Source organism: Tympanuchus pallidicinctus, unplaced genomic scaffold (genome assembly GCF_026119805.1).
Source record: "Tympanuchus pallidicinctus isolate F22 unplaced genomic scaffold, pur_lepc_1.0 scaffold2, whole genome shotgun sequence".
Lineage (NCBI taxonomy): Eukaryota > Metazoa > Chordata > Aves > Galliformes > Phasianidae > Tympanuchus > Tympanuchus pallidicinctus.
Window position 1 is genome coordinate 21,193,549 of NW_026294721.1, and position 26,627 is coordinate 21,220,175.

Consider the following 26,627-nt stretch of genomic DNA (forward strand, 5'->3'; position numbering starts at 1 on the left):
AACTCCACCTCTAAGCAGTCATTCCAAAATACTAGCACCATTTTAATCTTCTTTCACTTTCTCACAGCAATTAGCTACTTCTTTGGCTACTACTGCACTGAATAAGAAATCTAAGCTTCTAGCTTCATGGTTGTATATGCTCCAGCCCTGATGACATTTAGGAAATGGAAATTTCATATGCATCAGTCTGAATCTGACTTCAGTCTCTGTAGTAAAATCCCTGTATTACAATAGCAGGGATTTTATCCAGTCACAAATCCTAAGGACAGGGAAGATGATGTCCTGTTATCCAAGAAAAGCTGTCCAGCTACCTTTTCAAGGCAGCTCTAAGTCCCCTTTGTACCTATGAAAGGAGGAACTCTGAATTTCTATTAAATAAAGTTACATAGATTTGGTAATTTACTATGAATTATTACATTATTAGACAGTAGTGCAAAATGCTTAAAATAGTATGAACAGCTCAGTCTGAGTAGAACATGTTTGTGAGTGGAAAACAATATACTGGCAAAGGAGCATGGTAACTATATCTTTTTCATTATCTACCAAATCCTCTCTTCCCCTATAACTCTAATACTCATAAGACTAATAATAATATGTCGTGAAATCTAATTTTGCATTCCCAGCTTGCTTCCATTTTGAAAGGACTCTCAAAAAGATGGCTGTCTTCTTTCTGTAATAGGAAGAAAGGAGTATAGCTTCACAACTTTTTCTTCATAAGAAGTGCCTTTATTTCCCTCTGATCAATCTGCCAGTCTGCTGAGGCCAATTTTTTTCAAGGCAGATGCCCACTCACTGAGAATATTAAGAAACCTGGGACCTCCTGCAGAATTATGACAAGCTTCTCACAGCCCAATCTGCTTTTTTGTTATCATTATTTTAATTTATATTTTGTGCCTTTCATAAACCCACAGGAAGCAGCCCCTGGGCCCCACAGTGTACATACCATGACTTGAAAACCACTCCTTCACAAAGAAGTATTATTAAATAATAATAATTTTGCTGACAGACTTAATAGGAAGCTGCTTATTTCCATGTTTTCCTATCCAAGATATCAGGTTCAGATATCACATTGATTTGGAAGATATTGCCAGGCCACCAAATTAATGAAAGGTTCAGGCTGTAACATCAGTTTCTAATGAAAGTCCTTAACAAGCAAAGAAAGATGGAGTGTTACTACTAAACCACCCAGAATCTCAGCGCAGGCGTTGTTGAACGGAAACTTTGCTAAGTCTTGCTGTTGAAGTCCTAGGTTGTAAAATCAACAGCTGAATTCATTTCTCATCTGACTCCACTAAGTCAAGTGAATTGCATCATACAATTTCAGCCTGACTGACTTCACATACATCCTAAGTTTAATTAGTACACGTACTGTATTTTTAGTGTATATACCGAGGCTGCTAACCTGAAAAACACAACTTGTAAAGTGGGTGAATCGTGACCGAATTCCCCACCTCTTCACCGGGAACGCCGAACGATTTCCGTTCTGCTGCTTTGAGCGCTTCGGACTGTTCTTCCTGAACACCTTGACGGAAGGAGCAGCCAACGCCGCAGTCGGCAGCAACGCCACGAGCTCCCTGCGTGCCGAGCTGCTCCCCAGCGGAGGGATGCGTCTCGCACGAGCGAGGAAACCTGCGCTGTTCCACCCGGGAGAGGGCACTGTTTCACCTGGCCGCGGACCGCACACGGACACCGCTGGAAGGAACGGGGAAGTTGGGACTGCAGCCGAGAACTCGGCCGACTCGTACGACCGGTAGTTACTTTAACGATAGCGCTAATCTTCGGAATGAGTTGAGTCACCCGGACGCTGCCACAACAGGAACACTATATGACAGTCTGTAAACACGCAGGGTAAGCTTATTTTTGTGCGTCTGAAACCTACTAAGTGATCCACAGGTAAATAAAGCAGCTCCTGGACTGTAGCTGATGACTTTTAGTTGCTGATGACTTTTTTTTGATAAAGCATAACATAAATAAGCATCTGACCATTTAAATATGAAATTAATTGCATGTAATAGTAACACGACCTCTGAGGTTAATCCTTTGATGGATGCCTCTTGAAGACAAAGTAAGAGTACAAAATATGTTACAGTTTCAGTCCCTCTTTCTAAAATGTCTAAATGTGGACCCCCATCCCTGGAGGCATTCGAGGCCAGGCTGGATGTGGCTCTGGGCAGCCTGCTCTGGTGGTTGGTGACCCTTGCACATAGCAAGGAGGTTGAAATTAGATGATCGTTGTGGTCCTTTTCAACCCAGACCATACTATGATTCTATGAAATGGCACTACGGGTCTCTTGAGACAGCTCTCTCCTCCCTTAAGAAATCCCCCAGCAGCAATGTGAGAAGACCAAACTTGACATTTCTGATTTCTCTAAAAGAAAGAGGCCACGATTGGGTGGGGAGAAGCCTTGTTATGCAAGACATAACAGAGCAAAAGAAGAAAAAAAAATGTTGCATGCTGGAAAGTTATCATTTCAGAAATTATTCCATTATTTTCACAGGGAACAACCTCAGAAATTCCGAATTCTTGGATAATTCTAACAGAAAGATATCCTACTGAGATGAACCGAATAAAATATGGAATATATTGAAATACAAAAAAAAGAAAATCACCAATAATCTTAACTCGAAGGACAGCAATTTAATCATACTTAGTGCTGTTGTAAGCAACTTGGAGTCCTCAGGCACCGCACTGGGTTGAGGGGCATCCAGTCTCAGACAGAGGAACCATGTATGCCATGACTGCCCTATGTCTGCAGTAAGCCCAACATGCCCACATCATTTGTGCGTGAACTTTTCCATGAAAATGTAGGGACATTTCTGACATAAAGGTTGTAGGACAGATAATATTTCCCATACTACTTGTGAAACTATATATTGTTTAGGCTGTTAGGCTATCCTTGTATCAGCTAATGTATGCTGGCTGCCCTTTCCTAATGAGAGCTTAGGCTGATGCCTTAAATCATTGACCTTGGTTTATAAGCACTGATCCTACGAACTTCTGCAATAACACTGTGTAGCTACACCTTCATTTAATACACCATATCTCATGCTCCCACTTCCAGAAGTATTTCGAAGCACTGTGCCAAACATACTCAATGCATGGATCTTTAGGGATGTACCTCTCAGTCTGTTATTTCTGATCAAGACCAATAGATAATTTTGAGCTAGTTTGCAAAAGCTGTTAATGAAAGAACTGTTTGCTCTAAGGCTAAAATGATGATGGGATTAATGAAAAAGCAATCTCCTGAAAGGAGGTGTGCAACAAATTTCCATAATACAAGCAGAGAGCTGACTACGTTCAAGGGGCTACAGTTTTATATTTTGTGTATTTTGTGTATGGATTTTTCTAAGGGTGAAATACTAATGAGAATTTAATTCAGAGGATATACACAGAATTGTATTATCAATATGTTATACAATATATGAAGAAGTCAGATATAGAATTCACTGAAATCATGTAAATAGGCTATGTTTTTGTGTTTTTCTAAGCATTTTCTGTTATGGCCTAAAAGCCAGTGGAATCTTCTGTAAAAATATAGAACACTACAGTATTGGAGGTGTACTATGATAACCCTAGCATGCTGACTGCATAAGGTACTGGAGTGTTATGCAGGATTTTAATGTGTAAAGAAATTGATCCCACTCCTTTCTACCTCCAAAAAATAAAAAAGCCTTTTTGTATTCACTATATTTTACCAAAGAGAAAATGAAGAGAAAAATGACCACAAAAATGGAAGGCTGGAGAAATATATGGTGAATATGAAACAATTATTAGATAAGTGAAAAATGCCTGTTCTAAGGACCATCAAAAAGAGTAGGTTATGGTAAGGAAAAGAGAACAGTAATACATATTAATCAGATTTGCTTCTTGCAGTAGCAGACTCTGACATTTATAACCCAAATGAGCACATGGAAATGATTCTAGATACAAACCATGCAAAATCAGTGCCCTTTACTGTGGCCATTACTGGATGTCTACTATCTATAACATACAAGCACACTCACAAAGGATTCTGACACTAGATAAAGGTTATTTTTTCACTCTATTCAGAGCAAAATCTGAATATTAGAAACTTTTTACCCCCAGGAGCTGTCTGGAAAGACATGAAGCATTCAACCTGCAGGTTAGATGTCCTGCCTTTTTCATTTTTGTCCGTAACACTCAATAGGAAGTCAGCCCACAATAAATCTAGCTTTCATCCTAAAGCTCTGCAAAGCAGTTATTACCCCTGCTTCACAGGTAAGGACTTAAGGCACAGAGAACCCATGGCCTACCTCCTCAAAAGGAATTCAAACACACGATCAGGATATACTCCATCCCCAGGGGTGTCCAAGGCTGAACGAAGCCCTGGGCAGCCTGATCTGGTATGTGGCAACCCTGCACAAGACAGTGGGTTGGAGCTTAATGATCTTTAAGGTCCCTTCCAACCCTTCCATTCTGTCATTATCTATCTGTGACTTTAATGTCTAAATTAGATGAAGGCCTAAGATCACACTGGAAGTTATCAAAATCAAACCTGGCCTAATGCGAAATTATCCTTCTCAAGAAAGGTCTGAAAACCTCAGCTTGAGAAACTGCATTGTATACAAGCTTAGGTTTAAAGATTATCTAATTTCATGAATAGATGCTCATGGTACAATACTGTTGCAGGAAAATGGAGTTTTTCCAGTCAAATCACAGAGAAAGAGTAAATGCACACAGTATAAGGACTATATGCATCCGTATATAGCTGACAGGGTTTGCTGTAGTGTTGTTCTTTTATATTTGTTGGGCTTGTACTTTCTTTAATGGAGCTATAGCAGCCAAAATGCTGTGTATGCAAATGGAGACAAGCAGGTAGCACTTGCACATGACAGCCAGTTCACAAGTAGACAACCCCAATCAGAAGCCACTACAATCAGTTCTAAGGAAATGGAAACAAGCTGCTGTGTGAAAAAATGCCTCTACTGCACGTTGTCCGGCAACTGCACAGGAGGAGCAGGCACTTCTATAGACTTCAGTGTCTCAAAGGCCTCTAGTTCCTGAATAAACAACTGCTGTAAATGCAATCTCATGCTCCCCTCAGAAAATCTATCTGCACCGCTCTGTACCACACCATATTCCGCGCACCTCAGATCAGCCGGGATGATCCCTGGTTTCCTATTTCAGCTTCCCAGACAGAGAGCATCTGTGGCTTGCAGCTGCTGGTTCTGCAATACAATATAACAGCCCATTATACGGGACTGACATTTCCACCATTCACTCTACTTTTAAAATCTTGCAGCAGAATTCGTGCAAAGACATTTCTTTGCTTGCATTGTGTCCCACAATTACCTGCTGCTGGGCCTATTCGGGCCCAGAGTTGCCCTGTGCCGTGTGAGGAGACTTTGGCACATCGGAGCACGCGAGGAGGGTGAGGAGCTGGGCTGGGTGCGAAGGGCAGGCACTGCGGTTTTCTCAAGCGAGCATTTGGAACAAGAAGAACGACAAAACAACTGGGAATTGCTGTATAGGCAGACTGAGCAGATTCTCAAAGCGTGAGAGAAGTCGTCCGGTTCCCAAGGACCTGCCCAGTGACTTGCCAGCAAGATGCTCCCTCAGAAGCACTTCAGGGGAACGCCGCTGCCCGGCCCGGCCCCGCCCAGCTGCCCTCAGCGCTCCCGCGCGCCCTCGGGCTCCGCCGTCCCCGCGGTGACGAGGCCGGGGAGGCCGCTGAATCCCGGGGCCAGCCGGCGGCAGGGAGCGCCGTCAGGGCTCTGCCCGCACGCTCTACCCCGCGCCGTCACGCCAGGCGCCGCAGGGGAGCGGCCCTGCCCGCGACACCGCGAACCGCGGGTGTCCCCGGGGCGAGACGGCCGCGCCTCCACACGCGGCTGCAGCAGCCTTCCCTCGGGGGCAGCGGGGAGGAGGCTGGGGAGGGGGGAGGCCGCGCCCCCGCAGCGGCTCTTCGCCCACCCGCGGTCGACGGCCCCGCTACCCCCGCCACGCCGCGCACACGGCGGCCCCGCCTGAGCGGCGGCCGCGGAGCCGGCAGCCGTACCGCGCATGCTCGGCAGCCGCCGCCATTTTGGTGGGGCCGGGAGTTATCCAGCGGGAGCGGCGGCGGCGGAGCTCGCTGGGCCCGGCTCGGAGGTGGCGGCGAGTGGGTGCCCGCTGCGGAGATGGCCAACATCGCGGTGCAGAGGATCAAGCGGGAGTTCAAGGAGGTGCTGAAGAGCGAGGAGGTCAGAGCCGCTCGCCGCCGCGCTCCGCCGCCACCCTCCCCGGCTGCACGGTGGGAGTGCGGGAGCGGGGAAAGGAGCGGGCGCCCGCCGGCCCGCGGGGGGCCTCGCTGCCCCTCGGCCCCACCTCCCCGCGCGGGGGGTGGGTGGGATCGTCCCGCGGCCTTGGGGAGGGGAATGGCGATCCTCGAGGAGAAGGGACCCGCCGGGAAGGGGAGAGAGGGGGGCGGCGGAGACCTTCCGCTGCGGGAGCCGGGGGAACGGAGCCGGCCCGCCGCAGGCCGGGCGGAAAGCCCCCCCGTCGCGGGGCGGCGAGCTGCCAGCCGGGCGGGTGGGGCCCGCCCCGGCCTCCTGCCCCGGCCTCCTGCCCCGGCCTCCTGCCCCGCCGCCCGCCCCTCGCGTCCCGCCGTCCGCGCAGCCGTCAGCCTTCGTCCTCCGGGCCGGGCTCCCGAGGGCCGGGGGTGATGGAAGGGGCTGGGGATTCCGCCGCCTCCAGCATCGCCTTCGTCTCGCTCCTCTGCTGCACAAGCCCGGGTTTTTAATATTTTTAATTTTTTGCAGGTAAACCTCTGTTTATCTAGGCTGTTTCATTGCAGGACTTCCATTATCCCGGTGTAGGTTCTCACCTTCAGCTGTGTGGCTTTAGAGCCTCCCTCATTTCTGTCTCCTTACCCAGTCTCCCTCGTTTTCACCTGCATCCTTCTGAAATGATGCACACCTGAGGGCATGGGTGCTCGGTAAGAATGGCCTGCTGCTCTCAGGGAGGTACTAAGGAAGTTCTGATCTGTTCAGGGGAGAATAGAGCAGCCTTTGAAACATCACATCGGTATGGCTCTTGCTGTACCCGTATCTGAGTTGGTGAACGTCAGCCAGATAGGATTTAATAGTTGTGTCGTCATCATCGTCCTACTTGGGATGATGTTGCAGGTTAGATGCTTGTGAAATATTAATGGGAGCGTATAACTCCTAAAGCTGGTGTTCTAGAAATCTGGACATGTTAGTGAGGAAAAGTTGAGAGGATGTCTTTCAAAATATATTAATGGTTTAGGGAAAATGTGTTTAGCGTAACAGTAGTTGATGTACTTTAAAATAAAGTTCACTAATAGCATTGTTGCTATATAGCTTGGATGAGTCCCTTGAAGGAACATACAGGCCTGGTTCTACAACTGCCTTAGAGCCCAGGCTGGACATAGCCAAGTTCTTGCACCGTGGTGACAGAATTGCATGTAAACTGAGAGAAAATTCTCAGTGAGTTTCTTCGTACCAAAGCTACCAATTCTAAATCCCATACCCTATATAACAGCTCATATTTGAAATTGAAGTCTAACAGCTTCAAGACATTTTCCCTTTGCCTTATTTAGGTGCAAAAGGGGAGGGAAATAAAACTTCCCTAGTTTTAGGGGGAGATCCATGCAGCTTTTTTTTTTATTTTACTGTAAAAGTTGGATCTGGAGAGCGCATTTTTCTCAGTTCTTGTTTCTTCATTCTGTGCGTTGAAGGGCTCAGCATAGAATGTTGTAAATAAATACTACTGTGAAATGCTCTCCTCTTTAAGCTGCATAAAACCCCACAAAGACCCTGATCCTTACAAATCTAAAATTACGAGATCTTAACATTAGAATGCATCACTTCGGTATTTTTTCCCCTGCCACTAGCTAGCCATGTTAGAGTGTCACATTGATGAAGTAATTTACATGGGATTGATGTTTAAGGATATACTAATTCTCCTACCATGAAGAGTGAATTTCAGCATTCATCAGCACCTGCAATTTAGACAACCACAGTGTATTTTGAATGTTTGTATGCTCAAAAGGTGGTCAGACTAGGGTATCAGTAGTGCCACTAATGTGAAAACACATGCAGTGAGTTGAGGAACGGAGGATGGAGATATAACTCATACAAATCAAAAAGGAAATAATTGTGTGTTTTTTTGCGTAATTTACATACTGTTATTAATCTTAAATCTTGTTCCTTTAAAAGAAAGAAAACACAAATGGTGATGCTAAATTTGTTACTTAGAAGTTTAAGTCCCTCTCTGATGGCAAAGTGAGTCATGTTATTTGCACTTCAGTTATTCTTCATTTGGTGCTTTGAGCTACACCTGAGCATGGAGAGCAGCCCCTGTTTCTCTGCAGATGCAGTAGGAGTGCAGACACCTGGGGAAGACTTGAGCACTCTTGGAAAGAATACAAGGGGTTTGCTCTCATCTTCCAGTACTCATCTTGGTACTGAAGTAAGGTGGTAGAACCAGAAATGTTTAAGGGGGAGAAGCTGGGTGGTATTTAACTTCTGCAGCTGGAAGCACCAGGTTCCACTTCTAAGTATTGCAGAAGAAGTAATTCTGAAAAGTGTGCTTATTCTTGCTATAGGTAAGGTTTAATATTTGTATGAATAAATATACTTAGTGCTTTCTGTTTGTGTGACATTGAATAGTATTTTTGGGAAACCAGTACAACAGCTTTCAGTCTTGTCTTGCTCTCTGGCTTGCAGGTAGGAGCTGAGGGATTTTTGATGTGGTAGGAGGGGTTGACAGAGCATTTTAAAATCTTCTCACACTTCAGTGTTTTTGCTTGTTTTTTTTTTTTTTTTTTTTTTTTTTTTTTTTAAGCCATTTCTGGCTTTTATTTTATAAGGTCTTGCATGTAATCTTTAGGAATGGGATAATGTAGAGATCCTTGCAGCTTTACATCTTTTGAGTTTATGAATAAGGTATGTGAGACTGACAATAATTTCCTTGTTGAGAGCTCTCTCCACAGTAGGAGGCTTTTTGCTGTCCTGTAGAAAAAGTTTTTAAAATTCTCAGATTGATGATGTCCTGCATATGCAACAAAAGTGAAGCTGCTAGTCTAGGTAATAACTTCACTAGTGGAATACATGTTAGAGGGTGCTGTATTGTGCCTGTATTAAAACTTAAAGTAGTAAACAGTAGTTAACTCATGCAGTGTTTTGAATCATAGTCTAGGCAAAGCATCAGTTGCTCTCTTTTTTCTTTTGTCATTTCACTAATTTATCTTGTTAGTTTCATAGATTAGTCTAAATTAAAATCCAAAGTAGGGAAACATATCCTAAATGAAAGTGTGAGGCTGCAGCTTGATGGAGAAACCAACAATTGGTGGAGGGAAAATAATAGCCTGATGTTTATCTTTCTTCTTGATGACGGGGAGGAGGCTTTGGTGAGGGTTAGCTGGTATTATTTCAGAATAGGGTTACTGGAATGCTAGCCAGATTCTTACGTTCTCTGTTTGTAAGCAGCTATCTTATGAGGGGAAGGATCTGGCATTTAGCAATGAGTGCTGAAAAAGAATTGTGTTCATTCATGGACTGGTGCTGGCAAGTGGTTGTAGTACATCAGGCACTTTAAAGTGTAAATATTTTTTCTTGTTTTAATATAGTATCACATGTTGTGCTTTAAGGAATGATGTTGTGCTGGCGGTGGAGGATTCAAGGTGAAGTTGACCATCCAATATCTTTAGCATGTTAGGAGCTTTCTAAGTCGAATGCTATTATGGAGTGAAATTGCTTCTCTGTGGTATTGAGGGTAACACTTTGGTAAACATGGTTTCCTCCTGGCAAGAAAAGAGTTGGTGGTATTTCTACCACAAGATGTTCCTCTTCCATGTATCAAAAGGCAGAGGTTTATCTGCGTAGAAGGTAAACACAGATAGAGCTGCAAATAAATTGAACTCGACTGTAGTTGCAGAATATGAGTATCTGCAAGAGCAGATATGTGCAGTAACAGTTAAAATTTGTAACTTGAGTCCCAAATAGTTTTCAAGTGGAAACAGTACGTTGATGGCAAAAATTTAGTTGCATCATTTCCAAAAGGAAGTCGATATTTGTTCTGGAGTCTGCTATGTGATTTTGTGATATAAAAGAGAAAAGGGAAGAGTAACAGTTGTGTGCCATACTGGGTCCCTCCTGAGGCAGCAAGTAGCTGTGGTTTTTGTTTCCTTCTAGTGGTCTTGGGATGCTTGGCAGTTTGTAAAATGCTAATGACTTCTTGTAATTGGGAAAGCTGTGAACTGAGTTTCAGGAAAACATCATTGCACCTGGTTTGCTCATACTTGAGCAGTCTTGGGTGCTAGAAACTGAATTCACTAAAATGGAAGCTTTTACTAGTAGTTGTGCTTCAGTGTCATTATAATGGCCTGATGAACACTTTGGATGTGTTTTTTTTCTTACCATTTATTATGTAGGACCAATGCAGATATATAAAAATGAAATGTTGTCTATTATGACTCCTGAGTCAGCAGCATAATATTTAAACACTACCATCTTTCTGCTCAGTAGGCCATTAAGAATTGGCCTATTGAGGTCAAATGTAGGTTTAGTAAGTGCAGAGTGTGAGTAGAGCTAGAGCGGGCCTAGTTAATTAAAGAAAAAGTGTAAAAATGAGAGCATCTAAAATGAGGTTGTATTGGTACAAATCTCTGGTTTGGCTCTCGGAAAACTTGCATATGGCCTCAGATCGGGGAGGAGGGAGGCATCAGTGCTTCAAGTGCAGGCTGTTTTGTAGACGGACGTGTGGAGACTGGAGAAATTCATGAGCTGACAGGAGCCTTGTGAAGTGAACTTTTAAGTGCCAAGTCCTGAATGTGGGAAGTAACGCTGCACATCAATGCATATGCTTGGGGACTGACTGGAGACAAAGCAAATTGGCAGAAAAAGACCTGTGGCAAAGAAGGCCAACTGCATACTGGGTTGTTTTAACACGAATGCTGTGAGAGGGATGAGGAAGTGGTTCTTCGCTTTCCCCTGCACTTGTGAGACCGTATCTGGAGTGCTGTACCCTGTTCTGGGAAATCCATTTATGTGCCAACCTGAGTCCAGTAGAATGCCATAAAGGAGGTTAAGGGACTGTAGTGTGTGATGTGAGACAAGGGCAGAAAGATGGCCACTTAAACCCACCACAGATACTTTACTGCAGAGGTGAATCATACTTATTTCATTAGTGCACAGGGGTAGGATGAGAAACAACAGGTAAGAGCTGGAACCTGAAAAAAAGAAAAAAGGAAAAAAAAAAGCCATCACAGTCATCTGATTTAACTGATTGGACAGAGAGACTGTGGATTCCCTATCCTTGGTGATGTTCAAAAACTCAGTGAGACAAGTTCTTGGGCAGCCTACCTTTGTTGGACCTGCTTTGAGCTGAAGGTGGGACTAGATGCCCTCCAAATGTCTCTTCCTGCATCATTTTGTGTCTCTCGTATAAGGTTCTTTTAAATTAGTGGTGTGGTTGGGTTTTCTTTATTGTGAAAGGAAATGACAGGCTATAACTGAAGACTATGACGGGGTCCCCACATCACCCTTCTCTCCAAACTGAAAGTATATGAATTTGATGGGTTGACTGTTTGATGGATGAGGAACTGGTTGCATGTTTGTACCCAGGGAGTGGTGGTCAGTGGCTCAATGTCTGGATAGGGATCAGTGACCAGTGGTGTCCCTCAGAGATCAGTGCTGGGAACAGTGCTGTTTAGTATCTTCATCAGTGACATCAGCAGTGGGACCAAGTACACCCTCAGTAAGTTTAATATGAGTGAAAACATTTTTGATGGTAAGGGCAGTGAAGATCTGGAGCAGGTTGCCCAGAGAGGTGGTTGATACCTTGACCCTGAAGACAACCAAGGTCAGGCTGGGTGGGTCTCTGAGCAACCTGATTGAGCTGTAAGCATCCCTGTTTTTTGAAGGGGAGGTGGACTAGATGACCATTAAGGGTCCTTTCTAACTCAAAACGTTCTATGATTCTATAACTGTCACCAGACCTCATAAAATATTTTCTCCATGAACAAATCAGGTTTTTTTTTTTCTTTATCTGAGAAGTTTCTGCTGTTGTAAGATGATAATGAGTCCCCTGTGCTCAAATCAGACACTAGTTCACTAATTTTTTTTTTCTGCAGGTGCCAAGTTGCCATGATTTTTTTAGGTTGAATGAGTTCTGAGTTGGAACCATGTAAGGTAGAATGGATATGAAATCTGTAATGCTTTTGGAACTTCTATTCATTTGAAATGTGAGGATCTTCACTTGAAAATAGCCATTTGTGGTATCCTTCATACCTTGCTGGAAAGAACTCAGCTGTGTATTTCAAACTCTACCTATGACAACAGGCAAGGTTTAGAGGTGTGGTTTTTTTTGTTTTTTTTTTTTTAATATAATTAGAGGTTACAAAAAAGGACACTGAAATGCCATTGCTGTGCCCCTTTTGGTGTTCTTAATTCTCTGTGGTGTGCTTGGTTACATCTTCCAGTTTGTACTAGAAAATCACAGAATCAACTGAACATGGGAATGAGCAACAGAACTTGCCTTCCCATTACCAGCACTTGGCCAACTCACAGGTGTGGTCAAATGATCACTGCTGAGAATCTTGAATGGTAGATTTGAGCAGTGTTGTTCATAACACTAGTATTTGTTGGCACCTACGAGGAAAGGCCTTCACGATGATCAACTCAACTACCAACCTGACCCAGCAAGCCCCACTGTTACACCATGGCCCTTGGGCAAAATAACTTGAGCTCGATCTCTGCACCTCAGCCTTTAAAGAATTTGGTCCATAAGCTGCTTTTTCTTGTTAGACTAATTTGCTCTAAACAAAACATGTTTACTAGGGTGTTTCAAGAAAAGTTCTTACTATTCTCACTTCTAAGGTGATCTTTCTGAACTATTGGTTTACTTGCATTTTACACCTGAAATACAATTGCACTTTTTCAAGTGTTATGTAGGTGCTAGTGGCATTTTTGTTGTCAGTATGTATCCAAGATTTCTAGTGAATGGCATTCATTTTGGAAAAATCCCAAAGATGCTAGAAGGTAGTAGAAAGCAGGAAAAAAGTTGGTAAGCACTGAAGTCAGGCTCATTTGATTGTCTTTTGCGATCTTCTGAAAACCTGAGGAAATGTGCAGCTGTTTGTACAGGACTGGGTTAGTCAGTTTAGGATTTGCAGTTAGGCCGCAGCTAGTAGGTGCTGCCTTCTCACCACAACCATGTGGACACCCCTGTAGTAGAAATAACCAGTCATTTAACCTTCCCAGATTCCCATTCATTCCTCTATGCTTGTTTCTAGGGGTTTGACTTTAATAGGAAAGAAGTGTATGAGTTCTAAGGTTGGTTCACTTTACTTGGTCTGAAATTTAAAGGTGGCTACTGTTTTACCTTAGTAAACTTCTGTAATTGTAAAAGTGTGCAAGAAAGTACTAGTTAACAGTCTTGGGTTGTGTCTAATGGTCTTTCAGTCACATTAAACTTGTTAAATTAGAGCACATACTTAGTGTAGCTCTTATGTTACTCACCGAGCTTGGTTTCTCAACCCAAGGATTATCGTCACTACTATCCTTCATTTTTACACTAATAATTAGTACAGGTATTACATTAAGGAAAAACTTTTGGTTAAGCATTATAGCTACTATGCTTGCTTTTGATATCTGACAAACCGAGTAAAAACTTTGTTGTATTTAAGATGAGAAAAGCTGAGTTACTTTATCACAAAGATTATCAATTTTGAGACTTTACATTCTGTGTAGATTGCTCTGAAAATAATGCCCGCTGTTTATTTCCATGGAAACTGCAACAGATACTAAGAGCACAAAAGCACTGTTTGATAGAGGAAATTGTCAGCTACAAAACACTATTTTTCAACGTAGCTAAAGGCAGGTGGCGGTTGTGCATTTTCACCAGTGAAAAACAAGATCTTGCATGCTACGCTTATTAAAAAAACATACAGCTACAAAAACGCACCAGCCACTGCCTCACTGTGCTCACGTCCACTGGTTGGTCTCCATAAATGTTCAGTAAGCATCGGTGAATGTCAGTGGGTACCATTTTTTTCTGAATGAAGGGAATTCAGTGACACACTTTTGCTCCATACCCACTTCCATTTTGTTAAGAGTGCCCTCTGCTGCCATCTGTCACGTGATGACAGCATGTCACAGAATATTAGTAGGAATGTTCCACCTCTACTGCCATACCATCACTGTCTGCCTCTGGCACTGTGGGGCAACATGATAAAAGAGGAGGGATTACTTCTGGAGCTGCCCTCGTGTATCCTGCCCTCTAGGGTTGTAGTCCAGTTCTGCACTCCTGAGCTGATGATATTTTCCCTTTTTGGCGTCCATGAAAACCTCTCTCTGTTAGTTCTTGCAGTATTTGAATTGAGAGTGTGTGGATCTGCTTGCTCTGGGTATTTCATAAAATGATTATCTACATAATAAACAAAGTATCTCTGTGAGCAGCAACTTATTTGAAGAGTAGGTCAGTGTCTTTTATTCTGTTTTAATAAGATTGCATTGGGTCTTTGGAGTGTTTTTATAGTCATCAGTGTCCTCATAGGAGAGAGAAGTTATGAATATTGCTGGCTGCAGAAGAAGCTTCATTCTGCACTCACGCTTTATGGGACCCCAAAGAAGTCAGTCAGTCATACCACGTAACTCCACTTTGACTATGCGTGTGTATATGAGAGCTGAGCTCATGCTGTGTGCATCATGCTTCTACTGGAGCGTTAATAGGAACTATCCTGTCTACTTTTGTCTGTTGTCACAAGACAGACAGAAAAGTAACTTCTATTTGTTATTACATCACTTTTAGTCATTACTAGCCAGTCAGATCAACAGTTCATTAGGAAAACAAAACAGAAACAGCTAATGGTTGTGTAGGTCTTGTTGCTTTGGAAAATCAAGGTTTAAGGTAACATGCCTTCGTGTTCTGCAATGTTTGTGTAATATTCACTGGGGGGGAAACAAATGAATTAGTCCATATTTTAAGTAGGTAGTTTAGTTCACGCCAGGTACATGACTTTTTATTTTAACTGGAAATAAACTGAGAAAGCATTTTGAAGTTTTTTGCTATGTTTGAGTTGGGGAGGCTATTGCAAGGTAAAGTAGCATGTTCAAGTGGAAATCACTGTAACGATCTATTACCTGTTCCCCTTCTGGAATCCTTTAGAGCTGAGCCTTCATGGCATGTAGGTGTAAAACCTTTTGCTTTGGAGTAATGGAGTCCATAGGGGAAGCTGGGATGGAAGAGCTGTTCTAAACTATTTCCAAATGTACTCAATAAAGTGAATTAGCATTGGCAATTTAAAATGAGCTGAATCCTGCAGTTTCTGTAGATGTAGCGTTACTAGCAGCCTAAGCAGAGTGGACTTGGACTGCAGGAGCTGCCTCAGATAATTTTGTGTGTTTATAAAATGACTAATTCCAAATAGAAATCAAACTGTTATTAAAGCATTCTTTAACTGTAGGAGTTTCTCAGTTGTTTTGCATCAAAAACTAGAACTCTGTATGCAGAATTTGAGGCAGTGTACCTTGCAGTCCTCTAGAGTTGCTTGTTTGTGTAGGCTTTGCTGAGCCGTGTTGTTTAGAGCAGGAATCCCTTGCACTGTGCTCCTTCCGACAGTCAGCATCTCGGTGGTACTCAGCTTAGGTTCCTGTTCCAGTTCTGCAACTCCTGCCCATGATTAATGCTTCTGGGTACTGTAAATATCATGCGTGGTTAGACAGATGTAACCTATGTCTGTTAGGGCCCTTGCGTCAGCACAAGAGTGTGAGTGTGCTGCTGTATACACAGCTTTCGTGGCATGGCTTCCCCAGTTTAACCACACCATCCTCACAAGAGAGAGGCTGTGATTGTATAACCGTATGAGCTTGTGCCAGCATAGCTGTGTCAGTTACACCTTTGCCTGCCTGTGACTGACACAACTGTTTTGTCAGAAATAGTTGAGACAGCCACTGGAGCTGAAGTTTCAAAATACTTTTAGGCTGTCCGAAGGCAGTGCCAGGAAGCAGTGTCACGTGCCTCTTGGAGCCTTGTTGCTTCCTGCTTTTATGCTCCCCCTCCTTGTCTCAGTTTGCAGTGAATCAAATAAGGGAGTTGAGTTGAAATGAACGAACCTTCTTAGTAAGATTCTTCTCACCCAGATGCTTGCTGTGCAGCGCAGTGAGCACTTGCATGGAGTCCTGCTGCCTTCTTCATGGAGCTCTAGCAGGGGGACAATAGAAACTTGGCAACTGTTCGGCTGGTCTAAGCTGCTGAGACTGGGGATAAAGTGACATTTTGACTGCTGAACATAGCAAGAACTGATACTTAGATGCTTTAAAGAAAGCTTTAGTAAAATGTATCACTTTGCGGAGTCTAGTTCAGCTCTTGAGAGATGATGTTTTTCTTGAGATGCTTTGTTTTCTTACAGAAGAAAATCCTGCTGGGATTGTCATTGTGTCTGAACACGTGTAGTAATACAGAATTTTAAAGTTGATGTAGGTTTAATCTCTTGTTAAATACGTCAATTGGAATTTGAGATGAATTTATGTTAGTGATCAATGAAAATGTCTGTATGCCTTACAAGTGCTACAGAAATATCCCAGGGTACTCATTTGTATCTCCTTAGATACATTCAAATATTTTGCATATTAGTTACATAGTATATTAGCAAACAAAGTTTTTCCATTAGAAGACAAAGCTACCCTGATTTCATTTCTTTTTTTCTTTGTAAAATGAGCAACTAGAAAATACAGATGAAACTTAGGTGAGGTGGAATTTGCAGTGTGGAAGAACTTGAGTACTGAAAGCTGTAGTCGGGCCAAAGAATGTCAGAGTATTTTAAGAAAATGCATTTCTTTGTATTGATCTTTTCTTATCTGGGAGAACTGCTCTTTAACGTATTTCAGGCAGACTTGCTTCCTCTCTTTTCCCTGCCCCGTCCCAAACACTTGATGATGAGCATTGCCTAGAAGGTCAGCGAGAGCTCTCCCTGTGAATGTGATGTACTGATCTCAACTGGTTGTGCAGTACAGATAATTCATAGCCATGACTGGCAGTTGTGACACTTTTGCTTCTCTTAACAAGCTTCAGGTTTTTTAGGGCTCTGGAGATGTTCTCCTTTCCAGCTTTTAGCTGGAGTGAGTCTGAAGAAATGCTTCCAAGCTGTTGAGCTATTACAGCTCTTCAGAGTTTGTGACTGGTGGGGGAAGGGGGCATTTTTGCATGGAGCTGAATGTTTTCTTGCAGTCGAATTTGCCATTTTGCTGCAGTGTAGTGCCTCGCACTTCTGGTTTGCTTTCTAGTTAAGTGCTGTGTCCTACCTTTTTTCTGTTCTCCCATTTCTGGCATAAGCACGAGCTGTCTGGATGCAATGTGCTTCCCGAGCTGCTCTGGTGAGGTGAAGAGGGAAGGCCAGAGAGCTGGAGGAAAGGAGGTGAATTGATTGTAATGATGCAGATGGAATCTAACCAGTTCTTCTGAAAAGAGAAGACCAGAGCACTACTTTGATGCAGGGGATGCATTTTAAAAGGAAAAAAACCCTCCATTCCTAAACTTACTAGAATATTGAAAAAAGCGAGGTGGGAATGATATGTGCCTTGCATTCACTGCTTTAATCTTCCTTTTTCTCATTGATCAGCCTTGATCAAAATTATTTTAAAGTGAGATGGTAGAGCATTAGTTCTTGTAGATTCCTTGAAGAAGGTTTTGGTGTGGGTGGAGCGTTTTCATCTTGACAAGTAATATTAATAGGAATTGTTACAAAACTTCTCTGGAACTATGGAAGTAAATGCTGCCAGCGATGGCATGGCTCAGATATTTCAGGAGTTGTTAGCCCAGTGATTTAGTTACCAAATTGCTACTGAATCAACAGGAGGTGTTGCTATTCTGGGCTTGGCATGGAAGAGTAATGAGGTCTTTGTGGGAGAAGTGCTTCAGGGAAAATCAGCTTGTGCTGTGTGTTCGCAGGTTGGATCATGTGTTGTGCAGTGAGGGCTGTTGGTGCTGCTGAGGCGTGCTTCTGGAGTGTGTAACAGTGCTGTGGTGGCAGCTTCACAGAGGCAGCCCCAATGGCTGCGTGGGAGGCCGGGGATTTCTTCTGTTAGAGCTGCAAAGATGAAGTGCTGTTACCTGTGTGATCCTCTTTATAGGAAAACCCCCCAGATTTGATGAGATGAACAGTCAGTATGTTTAAATATTAAATGTTTTAGACCATTTCTCTGGGGATGTGGACAAAAACAAGCGTTGGCAAAGCAAACTGAGCTGTGCCTTGTAAAGTCTATCAGCACAGTAGGAAGGGGATCCTTCAGCTATGTAAGTCCTTTGCTGTATGGGGGCATGGTGGAAACGAGGTACGATCCCCAAAATAAATAAACCCTTTCACTGAGACAGTGTGAGGCAGCCTACTGTTCTTCAAGGTTGTGCACAAAATACAGACCCCTCATCGCCTGGCACTGGGCTTGCTGGTTTGAGAAGGAAGTGGTCCTGCAGCTAGCAATAGTGGGTGTGCACTTGTTGCCACCAAAGCTCAAGGTAAGAGGGAATTGTTGTTAAAAGCTGCTAGCGTGATACTAATGGACATGGAAAATGAAGATGGGTATCCAAGCTGCTACATCAACATGGAGGGTCTTGGGGAAAATACAGAGGTAAAAATGCTGAGTGAAAAATAAAGTAAGTTACAGCATGAGTTGACTGCAGATACTGCTGTTGGCTTTCTGGGCAGGAAGCAAAGGTTTGAAAGGTTCTTTGAAAGAAAATTCTCTGGTCAGGCAACTTCTCTGAAGAGTAGGAAAAATGAAAATCAATCTTAAATCTGTTCAGATGTAAGGAATATAATTTCATCGGTTCTATTAATAGCTTCTTCCCTTCTCTGATGTATTTTGTAAGGTCATGAAAGATGGCTCAACACCTGATGCTAAATTTAAAATAAAAGAAGCCAATTAGTTGATACCTTTAAACAAGACATTAATAATTAAACACTGACCTTCAATTTTGGATGTGCGTGGTGTGGGCTTAAATTTGTAATGTGGTTGAATATGTTCTTTGAAACCCTCTGCTTGGCTGTGTGGTCACAGGAGTTGCCTCCCTTCTGTGGGTTGAGGGCTTTTTACTCAAAGTCTAAAGGCAAGTGTGTGTTACCAGAAGTGGAGGGGGAGAGGGGAAGTCCCAAATCACTGGATTAATTTAGTGGAACTTCCATCTGGTATTCTTTACATGGTGAAACTATTATTTAAACTTTTCCTTTGTGTTGTTTTTTTTTTTTTCCCCCTTTATATCTGTGAGCATCTCTGGTCTGGAAGGCACACCGCTTTTGGTGGGTGGCACTGAATCTATAGACCATTTATGGGAAGGAAATAGGTAGTTAATCTCCCAGTTCAGTGAATTCTGCATCGTTAACACTTCACGTCATTGGTAGATCTGAGAACCAGCTGATGGCAACCATCATCATCACGTTCTATTGATGCGGGAAGAAGGTACAAAAGTTGTGAAGAAAATAATGTGCCATTCAGGAAATCCCCGTTGCGTTCAGTGGGCGCTGCACACGCGACAGCAGAATGGGCAAACCTTTAATCACTTCCAGAAATGTCACGGTGTTTCTAAAAGGGAATTTTGCTTTGCCTTGTCAGAAATGTGACTGACCGAAAGGTCTGTGTGAATGTCATTAATATTGCTCTTTGGACTTGAAAGGCGAATTGAGTGGAATATACAGCTCTGGTTAAGCATCAGGAGCGTTTCTGGAAGGCATGTTTTCTCTGTATGAAAATAGTGTTTTTATTTTGCAGGCATGGGTGTGAAAATGCTGAGGAGGTGACAATGAAATTCAAGAGTATAAATAAATAATACCTTATGCCTAAATATTAAAGATAAACATGATCTTTAGACTCCAGTGTTCTGTTTAGATCATCATCTTGTTCAAAAATAGTGAGCTCCACATGGGATGTCTGTCTTATTCCAGTGAAAGTGACAATGATGTCTATTATTATTCTAGTAGCTCTAAACCAGAAAAAAAGACAGCATGTAATTCAGCCAGCGTAGTTTTAGCTGGTTTAACAGAACGATCAGGATTTAAATGTAACTAATAAAAAAAATAACTTCAGATACTGCTGAGTTGTTTTGCTTATTTTCGTGATAATATAAAGAAAATTAATGATGCTGCTAATGCTTCACAGATTATTTTTATTGGAGGAGGACTCCAGCTGGAAGATCCAGCGTTAGGTCACCATGTTAAAAAACTTAAGCGGTTCAAAAATATGTAGTATATTTGTGGGGAAATCTGTGTTAAATGCTTACTTACGACTCTCTTTCTCTGTTTGTTTTTAAGACGAGCAAAAATCAAATTAAAGTAGATCTTGTAGATGAGAATTTTACAGAATTAAGAGGAGAAATAGCAGGACCTCCGGATACACCGTATGAAGGCAAGTAAAGTTTTTATGTATACAGTTGCTGTACGCTTCGTGTTTCTTAAGATGCTTTGTTTGTAAAATTAATTAACATAAAAATTAAGAGCTACGTGTTTGGAAATGTTAATTTTTTTTAATAGAAAAGTTTTTTTTAAGCCGTTTAACATGTGTTGCCTTGTGCACCTTTTCTGCAGCAGGACAGGCTGTCCAATATCAAATGCACAGGTACAAGCTGTGTGGTACAACTGATACAATGCTGGCTTTATCTAGCATTAATAATTTTAGACATCTTAGCCATGTAGCATCAAGAATCTAAGTTTTAGTCTGGTATAACTTTATGTGCATTTCTGTGGTCAAATGTGGTCATTCAAAATGCAATGGCATTCTCTTCAGACAGAGTAACAGTACAAGTTAAATTTGGGATTAATTTATACTGGAGTGGGGGACTCTATTGGACATTGTGTCTACAGCTGTCTTCAGAAGTAACCTTAGTGATTTTTTAGTGTGGTAAAGCTGATAGCAGTGGCCACACAATTCAAGTAATCGCCCATTTCTTCAGTCAGGAAAAAGGGACATAATTAAATACATACTAAAAAAAACACAAAACAAAACAAAACCAACTTTAGGAGCTAATAGAGCATGTGAATAAAGATACCAAATAACTCATAGTGCTTACAACTGTGGACACTCTTATCTGTGTATGATAAACATGAAGCTGATGGAAATTTACCTGAAGGGAACCTACACCCAGGAGGGGAGTAAACTCTTCAAAAGGGCTGACAACAGCAGGACTAGGGGAAATGGATCCAAGTTGAAGGAGGGAAGATTTAGGTTGGATGTTAGGAGGAAGTTCTTCACAAGGAGAGTAGTTAGGCCCTGGAACGGGCTGCCCAGGGAGGTTGTGGATGCCCCGTCCTTGGACGTGTTCAAGGCCAGGTTGGACGGGGTCCTGGGCAACCTGATCTGAATGTGTACGTTTGGTGGCCCTGCTAGGCAGGGGGGTTGGAACTACATGATCCTTGAGGTCCCTTCCAACCCGGGTGATTCTGTGATTCTGTGATTCTGTGAAGATGGTTTTTAAAAGGTTTTTTTTAGTTACCTCTAAACGGTGTATTAGCAAAAGTTCTACTTCATTTGAATTTTTAGCTAAACTTTCAGTAAACAAAAATGTCCCAAGGACTGTTGCAGACAAATTGTTTTGATGAAAACTTAATCGGTTTTCCAAGTTTTCACTTGTTCTAGTTTTCCATGCCTCAAAGCCAAGATTGGGATCTCAGTATTGTTCAGATCTGTGCTGTTTATCAGTGGTCTGAAAGATAAATTCTTCTCAACTGGGAAAATACCTGAAAGCTGTGTTGTAGGTACAAGTGTACATGCACTCAGCACTGTGGCTACTGCTGGAAATCTGATTGTCACAGTGTCAGGGAGAAGCTCCCTTGGAGCTGCTTCTCAGGCTAACAGCTGCTGGTGCGCTCCAGCACTCTCCCAGCTGGAGTGAAAGAGTCCCAGCTGGGACCCAGTAAAAGAGGAGGTAATAAACCAATACAGGGTGGAGGATATCGGAGGAGGTGAAGGTGCCTAAAGCTGAGAAGAAAAGAAATGAATCTGGAAGGGAGGGAGCAGAAAGGTGGAAAGTATCTTGTCTGTAGTGTTAGGGATATTCCCCTCCAGAACCCCAGACCTGGAGTTCCTCTGTCAAGCAAATAACAGTTCTCCCTCGTCTCCCATGTCTGCATGCCCTCCTGTCATCAGTCTCCAGTGTTTAGCTGACAGAAGATAATAGTTGCAAAGATGATGACTTCTTCAGGTTATAACATGCTTTCAATTTGAAAGAACTGCACTGCAGACATGAGTGCACTGTCCTGGTAAACCTACTTGGAAGTTGGTACTTCTGCTTAGTCGAGTAATTCTTTTGAAAATATAGTTGGTGCTGTAAAACCAGTCTTACTTTAAGATGCTATGTTGCAGGTATTTGGATACTAGGAAATATCTCGGTTATTTCTGTTTGGAAAATGGTTTGAGAGCTGTTACAATGAAAGATGTATCTGTGTGTCACAAAACTTAAGAACTTTAAATCAGTTCATGAGGAGGCTAAAAAAGGTTTTAATGCATGTCTGCAGAACTGGACTCTGTGTAATGCTGGGTAATTCCGGCTGGACCAAAATTTCAGGAATGGAGCACTGGGTTCATACATTCAGTGTGTGCAGCTAATGAAAACTGGCATTGTGTTTAGTGCTAAATTTCTGGTGGGAAGTGCAGGCATAGTTGCATCCATGCTAATGAGTACATTTAATGATGCAGTTGAAAGGATATACTAGATATCCTGTTTTGAGGAGAAGTAGGGCAGAACTGTTATGTACACTTACTGTGGCAGGACGATAATGTGGCCACACGCTGACTTGAATCTGCAAGGTAAATGCACCAAGAGGCAAAATTAAAGTTTCCATCAGCCCAAATTCTGGCATTTCCTGATGTTTGAGTTCTTCAAGTGCTAATGTTTCTGTAACATGGTTTGATGCATTTATTCTCTGATGTAGTTACAGATGGCTTGCCAGCATGTGTAGTTTATATTTTGTGACTAAAGCAGAAGTGCGTGCTGCGTAATCACTGACTGATTTCAGTCATCTACAGTCTGAACAGCAATGCCACACGTACCTTATGGGGAGAGGCTAACTGACGTGGCCATTCAAGTCAGATCCTTCCCTGATACAGGAGGGAGTTTTTAGGGCTGTTGTTGAAGTAAAAGAACGATAATATTTATGAGTGACCTCAGCTGATGAGGTATCTGGAAACAAACTGCTGCTACAGAGTTCTTTTGTAGGCCTTATTGGGGCATTAATTGGTCTCAGGATGACTGAGAGGAGGAATGCAATCTATTCTTGACAAACGTACAGCTTTTGTTTTTCTGCAAGTGTTGTCAACTCATACTGATCAATTTTTAGAATATTACAGGACACGACTGCCACTGAAACACTGCTGCTTTCCACTTCAGAGCACTCTTTTGAGGAGAGGACCTTTATAAGTTTATTAACAGCTGCTGTTTTACTTGAATTCAAGAACTTGTCAATAGTTTTTACACATTGTGTAATAAAGATATTAATTTCGAGCCAGGCTTGCATGTGAACCACAGTTAGTGAAGGAATGTCTGACTGTAAATTCCGTAGGAAAGGTTGCTAAAACTTAGTATAACTCTATCAAGAGATGTACTTTCCAAAAATAGTGCAGAAGGAATTTCTTCCATTAGCAGTTAATTTGAGCTCATGTATTAAATGCTGGGAAAAGATCATACAAATGCATACTCCCTTCTTCTAAAAAATAAAGAAAACAGCAGAAATCTTACCATTTTAAACTTAGTGCTGAGGAAATCAAGTTAACAACTGTCCAGACTTGTTTATTCTGTCTTCAAATTCATGGATTTAGCTGTAAACTTCAGCGCACAACAACTGTGCTTAATAAGTAACATTGCCAGCTTACTGGTCCCTGCCATTTTAAAGTCTTTTGGAGTTGTACATCCCAGCTGGGAAAATCTGGCAGCCAAGCAGGCCATTGTGGAGAAGGCTGTAATAGTCTGTCTTTTACAGGCACCATCTTAATGGCATGCAGAAGAAATGGTTATATCCAGGGCTAGGATTTCTTATATTGTGTTATGAAATGGTGTGGCCATGAAATCATGCAGGGACAGATGAATTTTAGTAATCTAGGAACAGTGTAATTGTGTTTCTTGAAAAAATTGCTGCTCATTCAAAGAGAGCGAAGAAGTGAGCTTAAGTTGATGTGCTAAATGTCTTCAAAAATACTTGCCCGTGCTACCCTGCAAGCAAAGGCAAGCAATCAGTTCAGAAATGGTGGTAATTTGGGGCTTATTATCCCTGGTATATTTTCTGCTGAATCTTTTGGAGTTACTGTAGAATTAATAGAGGGAACTGCATTTGTAGTAGGCACTGTAAAACATCAGCTCTGTAAAATATCAGCAGATACTAAACCATAGCCAGTTTCAAGTGTACTGTATTACACTGTATTGTATTTAAAACAGTGCGATGTTGGTATCTTCTAATGTGTATTTTTGGCACAGCTAAAAAGATGTCATGGACTTGAGCTGTTCAGAGTGTTCTTTTTTTTTTTTTTTTTTTTTTTTTTTTGCACGCAGACCTTGAGATCTGCTTGTGTATAGGGCTGTAGATGACTTAGGAATTAAAAAAAAAAAGGAAAGGTTTCTTTCAGAAAGAGTGGTGGTAGAATGAGGGGGAAAATTAGCAAGTGAGGAGCAATGTTTTCAGTTTCTATAAAAGCCAAGTGTCTAAATTGGTGTTTGTGTCTTGCTATGCTCTGTTCTTTTCATCGTTAAAATGATGCTGCTGCTTCCTGGCAAGTGAGCATGAGTAGGCAGAGATGGTTTGAGCTGGGAATCTTGAATGTTTAGATAATGATATAGTAACAGACAGATGAAAACAAAATGTGTTTAGAGAAGGGCAGTAGAGTTCCATCTTCCAGATTCATGCTGTCCTTTATTACATGCTGTAATTCTACAAGTGGTATTATTAGTCCTAGTATTTGGAAGTACTGAATTGCACTGGAGTTGTAAATGCTATCTTCAGGCAGTAATGTTGAACATAATGGGAACAGCACTGGATCCTCCTTTTTTCCCAAAGCACGGTAGCTTAGATGGCATTATTGAATGTTCTCAGGCCTGGAATGCTTAAGTGAAATTAATTTCAGCAATGGGGGGTAGGCAGGAAATCTGATCGGTAGTTAATAGATGACAGAAAAGAGTCAAAATAACATTCCGTGTTCACCCTGGTCAATCCTGTGGCCTTTTGCTTCATTTGATGTCTGTTTTGGGGTACTGATTTATATTTTAGTATGTTTTGCTTACACAGAATAGAGAAATGATAATTTTGGAAATAACTGGAGGTGAATGTACACAGTAACGTACCTAAGGAATATAGATTCTGATTTGCATACACTGATAGGACTTTATTAGATGTCATTAACATTCATTTATGTATAAAGTATATGAAATCTAGAAGAACCTTCTAGGTAATGCCTACTGGTGAGTTTAAATTGCTGGAAAATGTGAGCCTTTAGAAGCCTAAGTTTTGCTGATAAGATTAAGCTTAATTAATATTCAGTTATAACTTCTTATTTATTTTTGTTTTCTGAAGGTGGAAGATATCAACTAGAGATAAAAATTCCAGAAACATATCCATTTAATCCTCCTAAGGTAAGATCAACATTTGTTGTAAAATAATTTATTTTTGATCATTCTTAGTTATTTGCTTATGTTCCCATTTGCTTTGCAGTACTCATCTTCCTTTTTTGATTCTCCTCTAGACTGGAACTGTCTTTTCAAGGTAGAAATCATGCAGGATGTGTAACTGTATCCAATCAGAAATCCACTGATTATTCTTCAGAGTACAAATTGATAAATTCTGGGCAGTGGTTTATTGACCCTCTTGTAATTTCTTCTTGGCAAGATGCAGTTTTTGGGTAGCTTCTCTTGATGTAGAGGGTATTGATTTTTGCCTGCTGCTCTGTGCAGCTGCTAAAGAAATGCTGTAATAGATAATTGTTTGTTCTTTTAATTCTTTAAACCCCATATACTATATTTGGTAAAGTCTTAGGTTTAACCTTCCAAGTTTTCTGTTAATAATTAAATACGGCTGGAGCTGCAGTTATTTTATGACCTAAAGACCAATAGAAATAGTAGGGTTTTACTGCAGTTTTTCTGAAGGAGTGCATAAAACGTGTGCACAAGCTTGGGAGAAGGGAAAAGTGTGCTAAACTTCTGCAGCTTGCTGCCCTTCACTTTTACCACATCTTTTATGTGTCTTTCTGGTATTTTCAATCTGTGACTGCTTCCATCTCAAATAGTGCTCAGGATTGTGTTTGCTCCAGCTGTGTGCAGCTGCAGTTGTATGTTCCTGTAGTCTTGTTTGGTCCCTTCTTCAGTGGCTTATGATAAGCTAGCAGACTCCAGCATTGTCTTACAGCTGTCTCACAGCTTCTTGACTGGCTTTCTGTTTAAGTCTGAAAGATGTTTTTGGCTAAGAATGTGTCCTGAGTTGTGATTATTTTCACCCTGGTATGTAATAATGGGAAGGGACTGGGAAAGAGGAGGAGGGGGAGCAGTGTCACTTAGCTCTTGTCCTTTGAGTGACTTCCTTGGGTCTGGAGTGAAAGACAGTAATTTCTTGTTCCTGAAATGTCTGTTGGTTTCAGTTCTTTCATCAGCATGTGTTCTGGGGGGAGCTAAAAATAAGAATGGCTGAAACCAATCATAG

The 26,627-nt window shown here is 41.9% G+C and overlaps 1 protein-coding gene across 1 annotated transcript in view; it reads left to right on the forward strand.

The window, feature by feature from the left end:
• Positions 1-6,035: 6,035 nt before the first annotated feature.
• The window catches only part of UBE2K (ubiquitin conjugating enzyme E2 K), a 36,223-nt gene continuing 15,631 nt past the window's right edge, over positions 6,036-26,627 (forward strand). Inside the window, exons 1-3 of the mRNA XM_052681756.1 lie at positions 6,036-6,204; positions 20,268-20,361; positions 25,509-25,567. Coding sequence (XP_052537716.1) covers positions 6,142-6,204; positions 20,268-20,361; positions 25,509-25,567 — 216 coding nt within the window. The 5' untranslated portion in view covers positions 6,036-6,141. The remainder of the gene's footprint in view (positions 6,205-20,267; positions 20,362-25,508; positions 25,568-26,627) is intronic.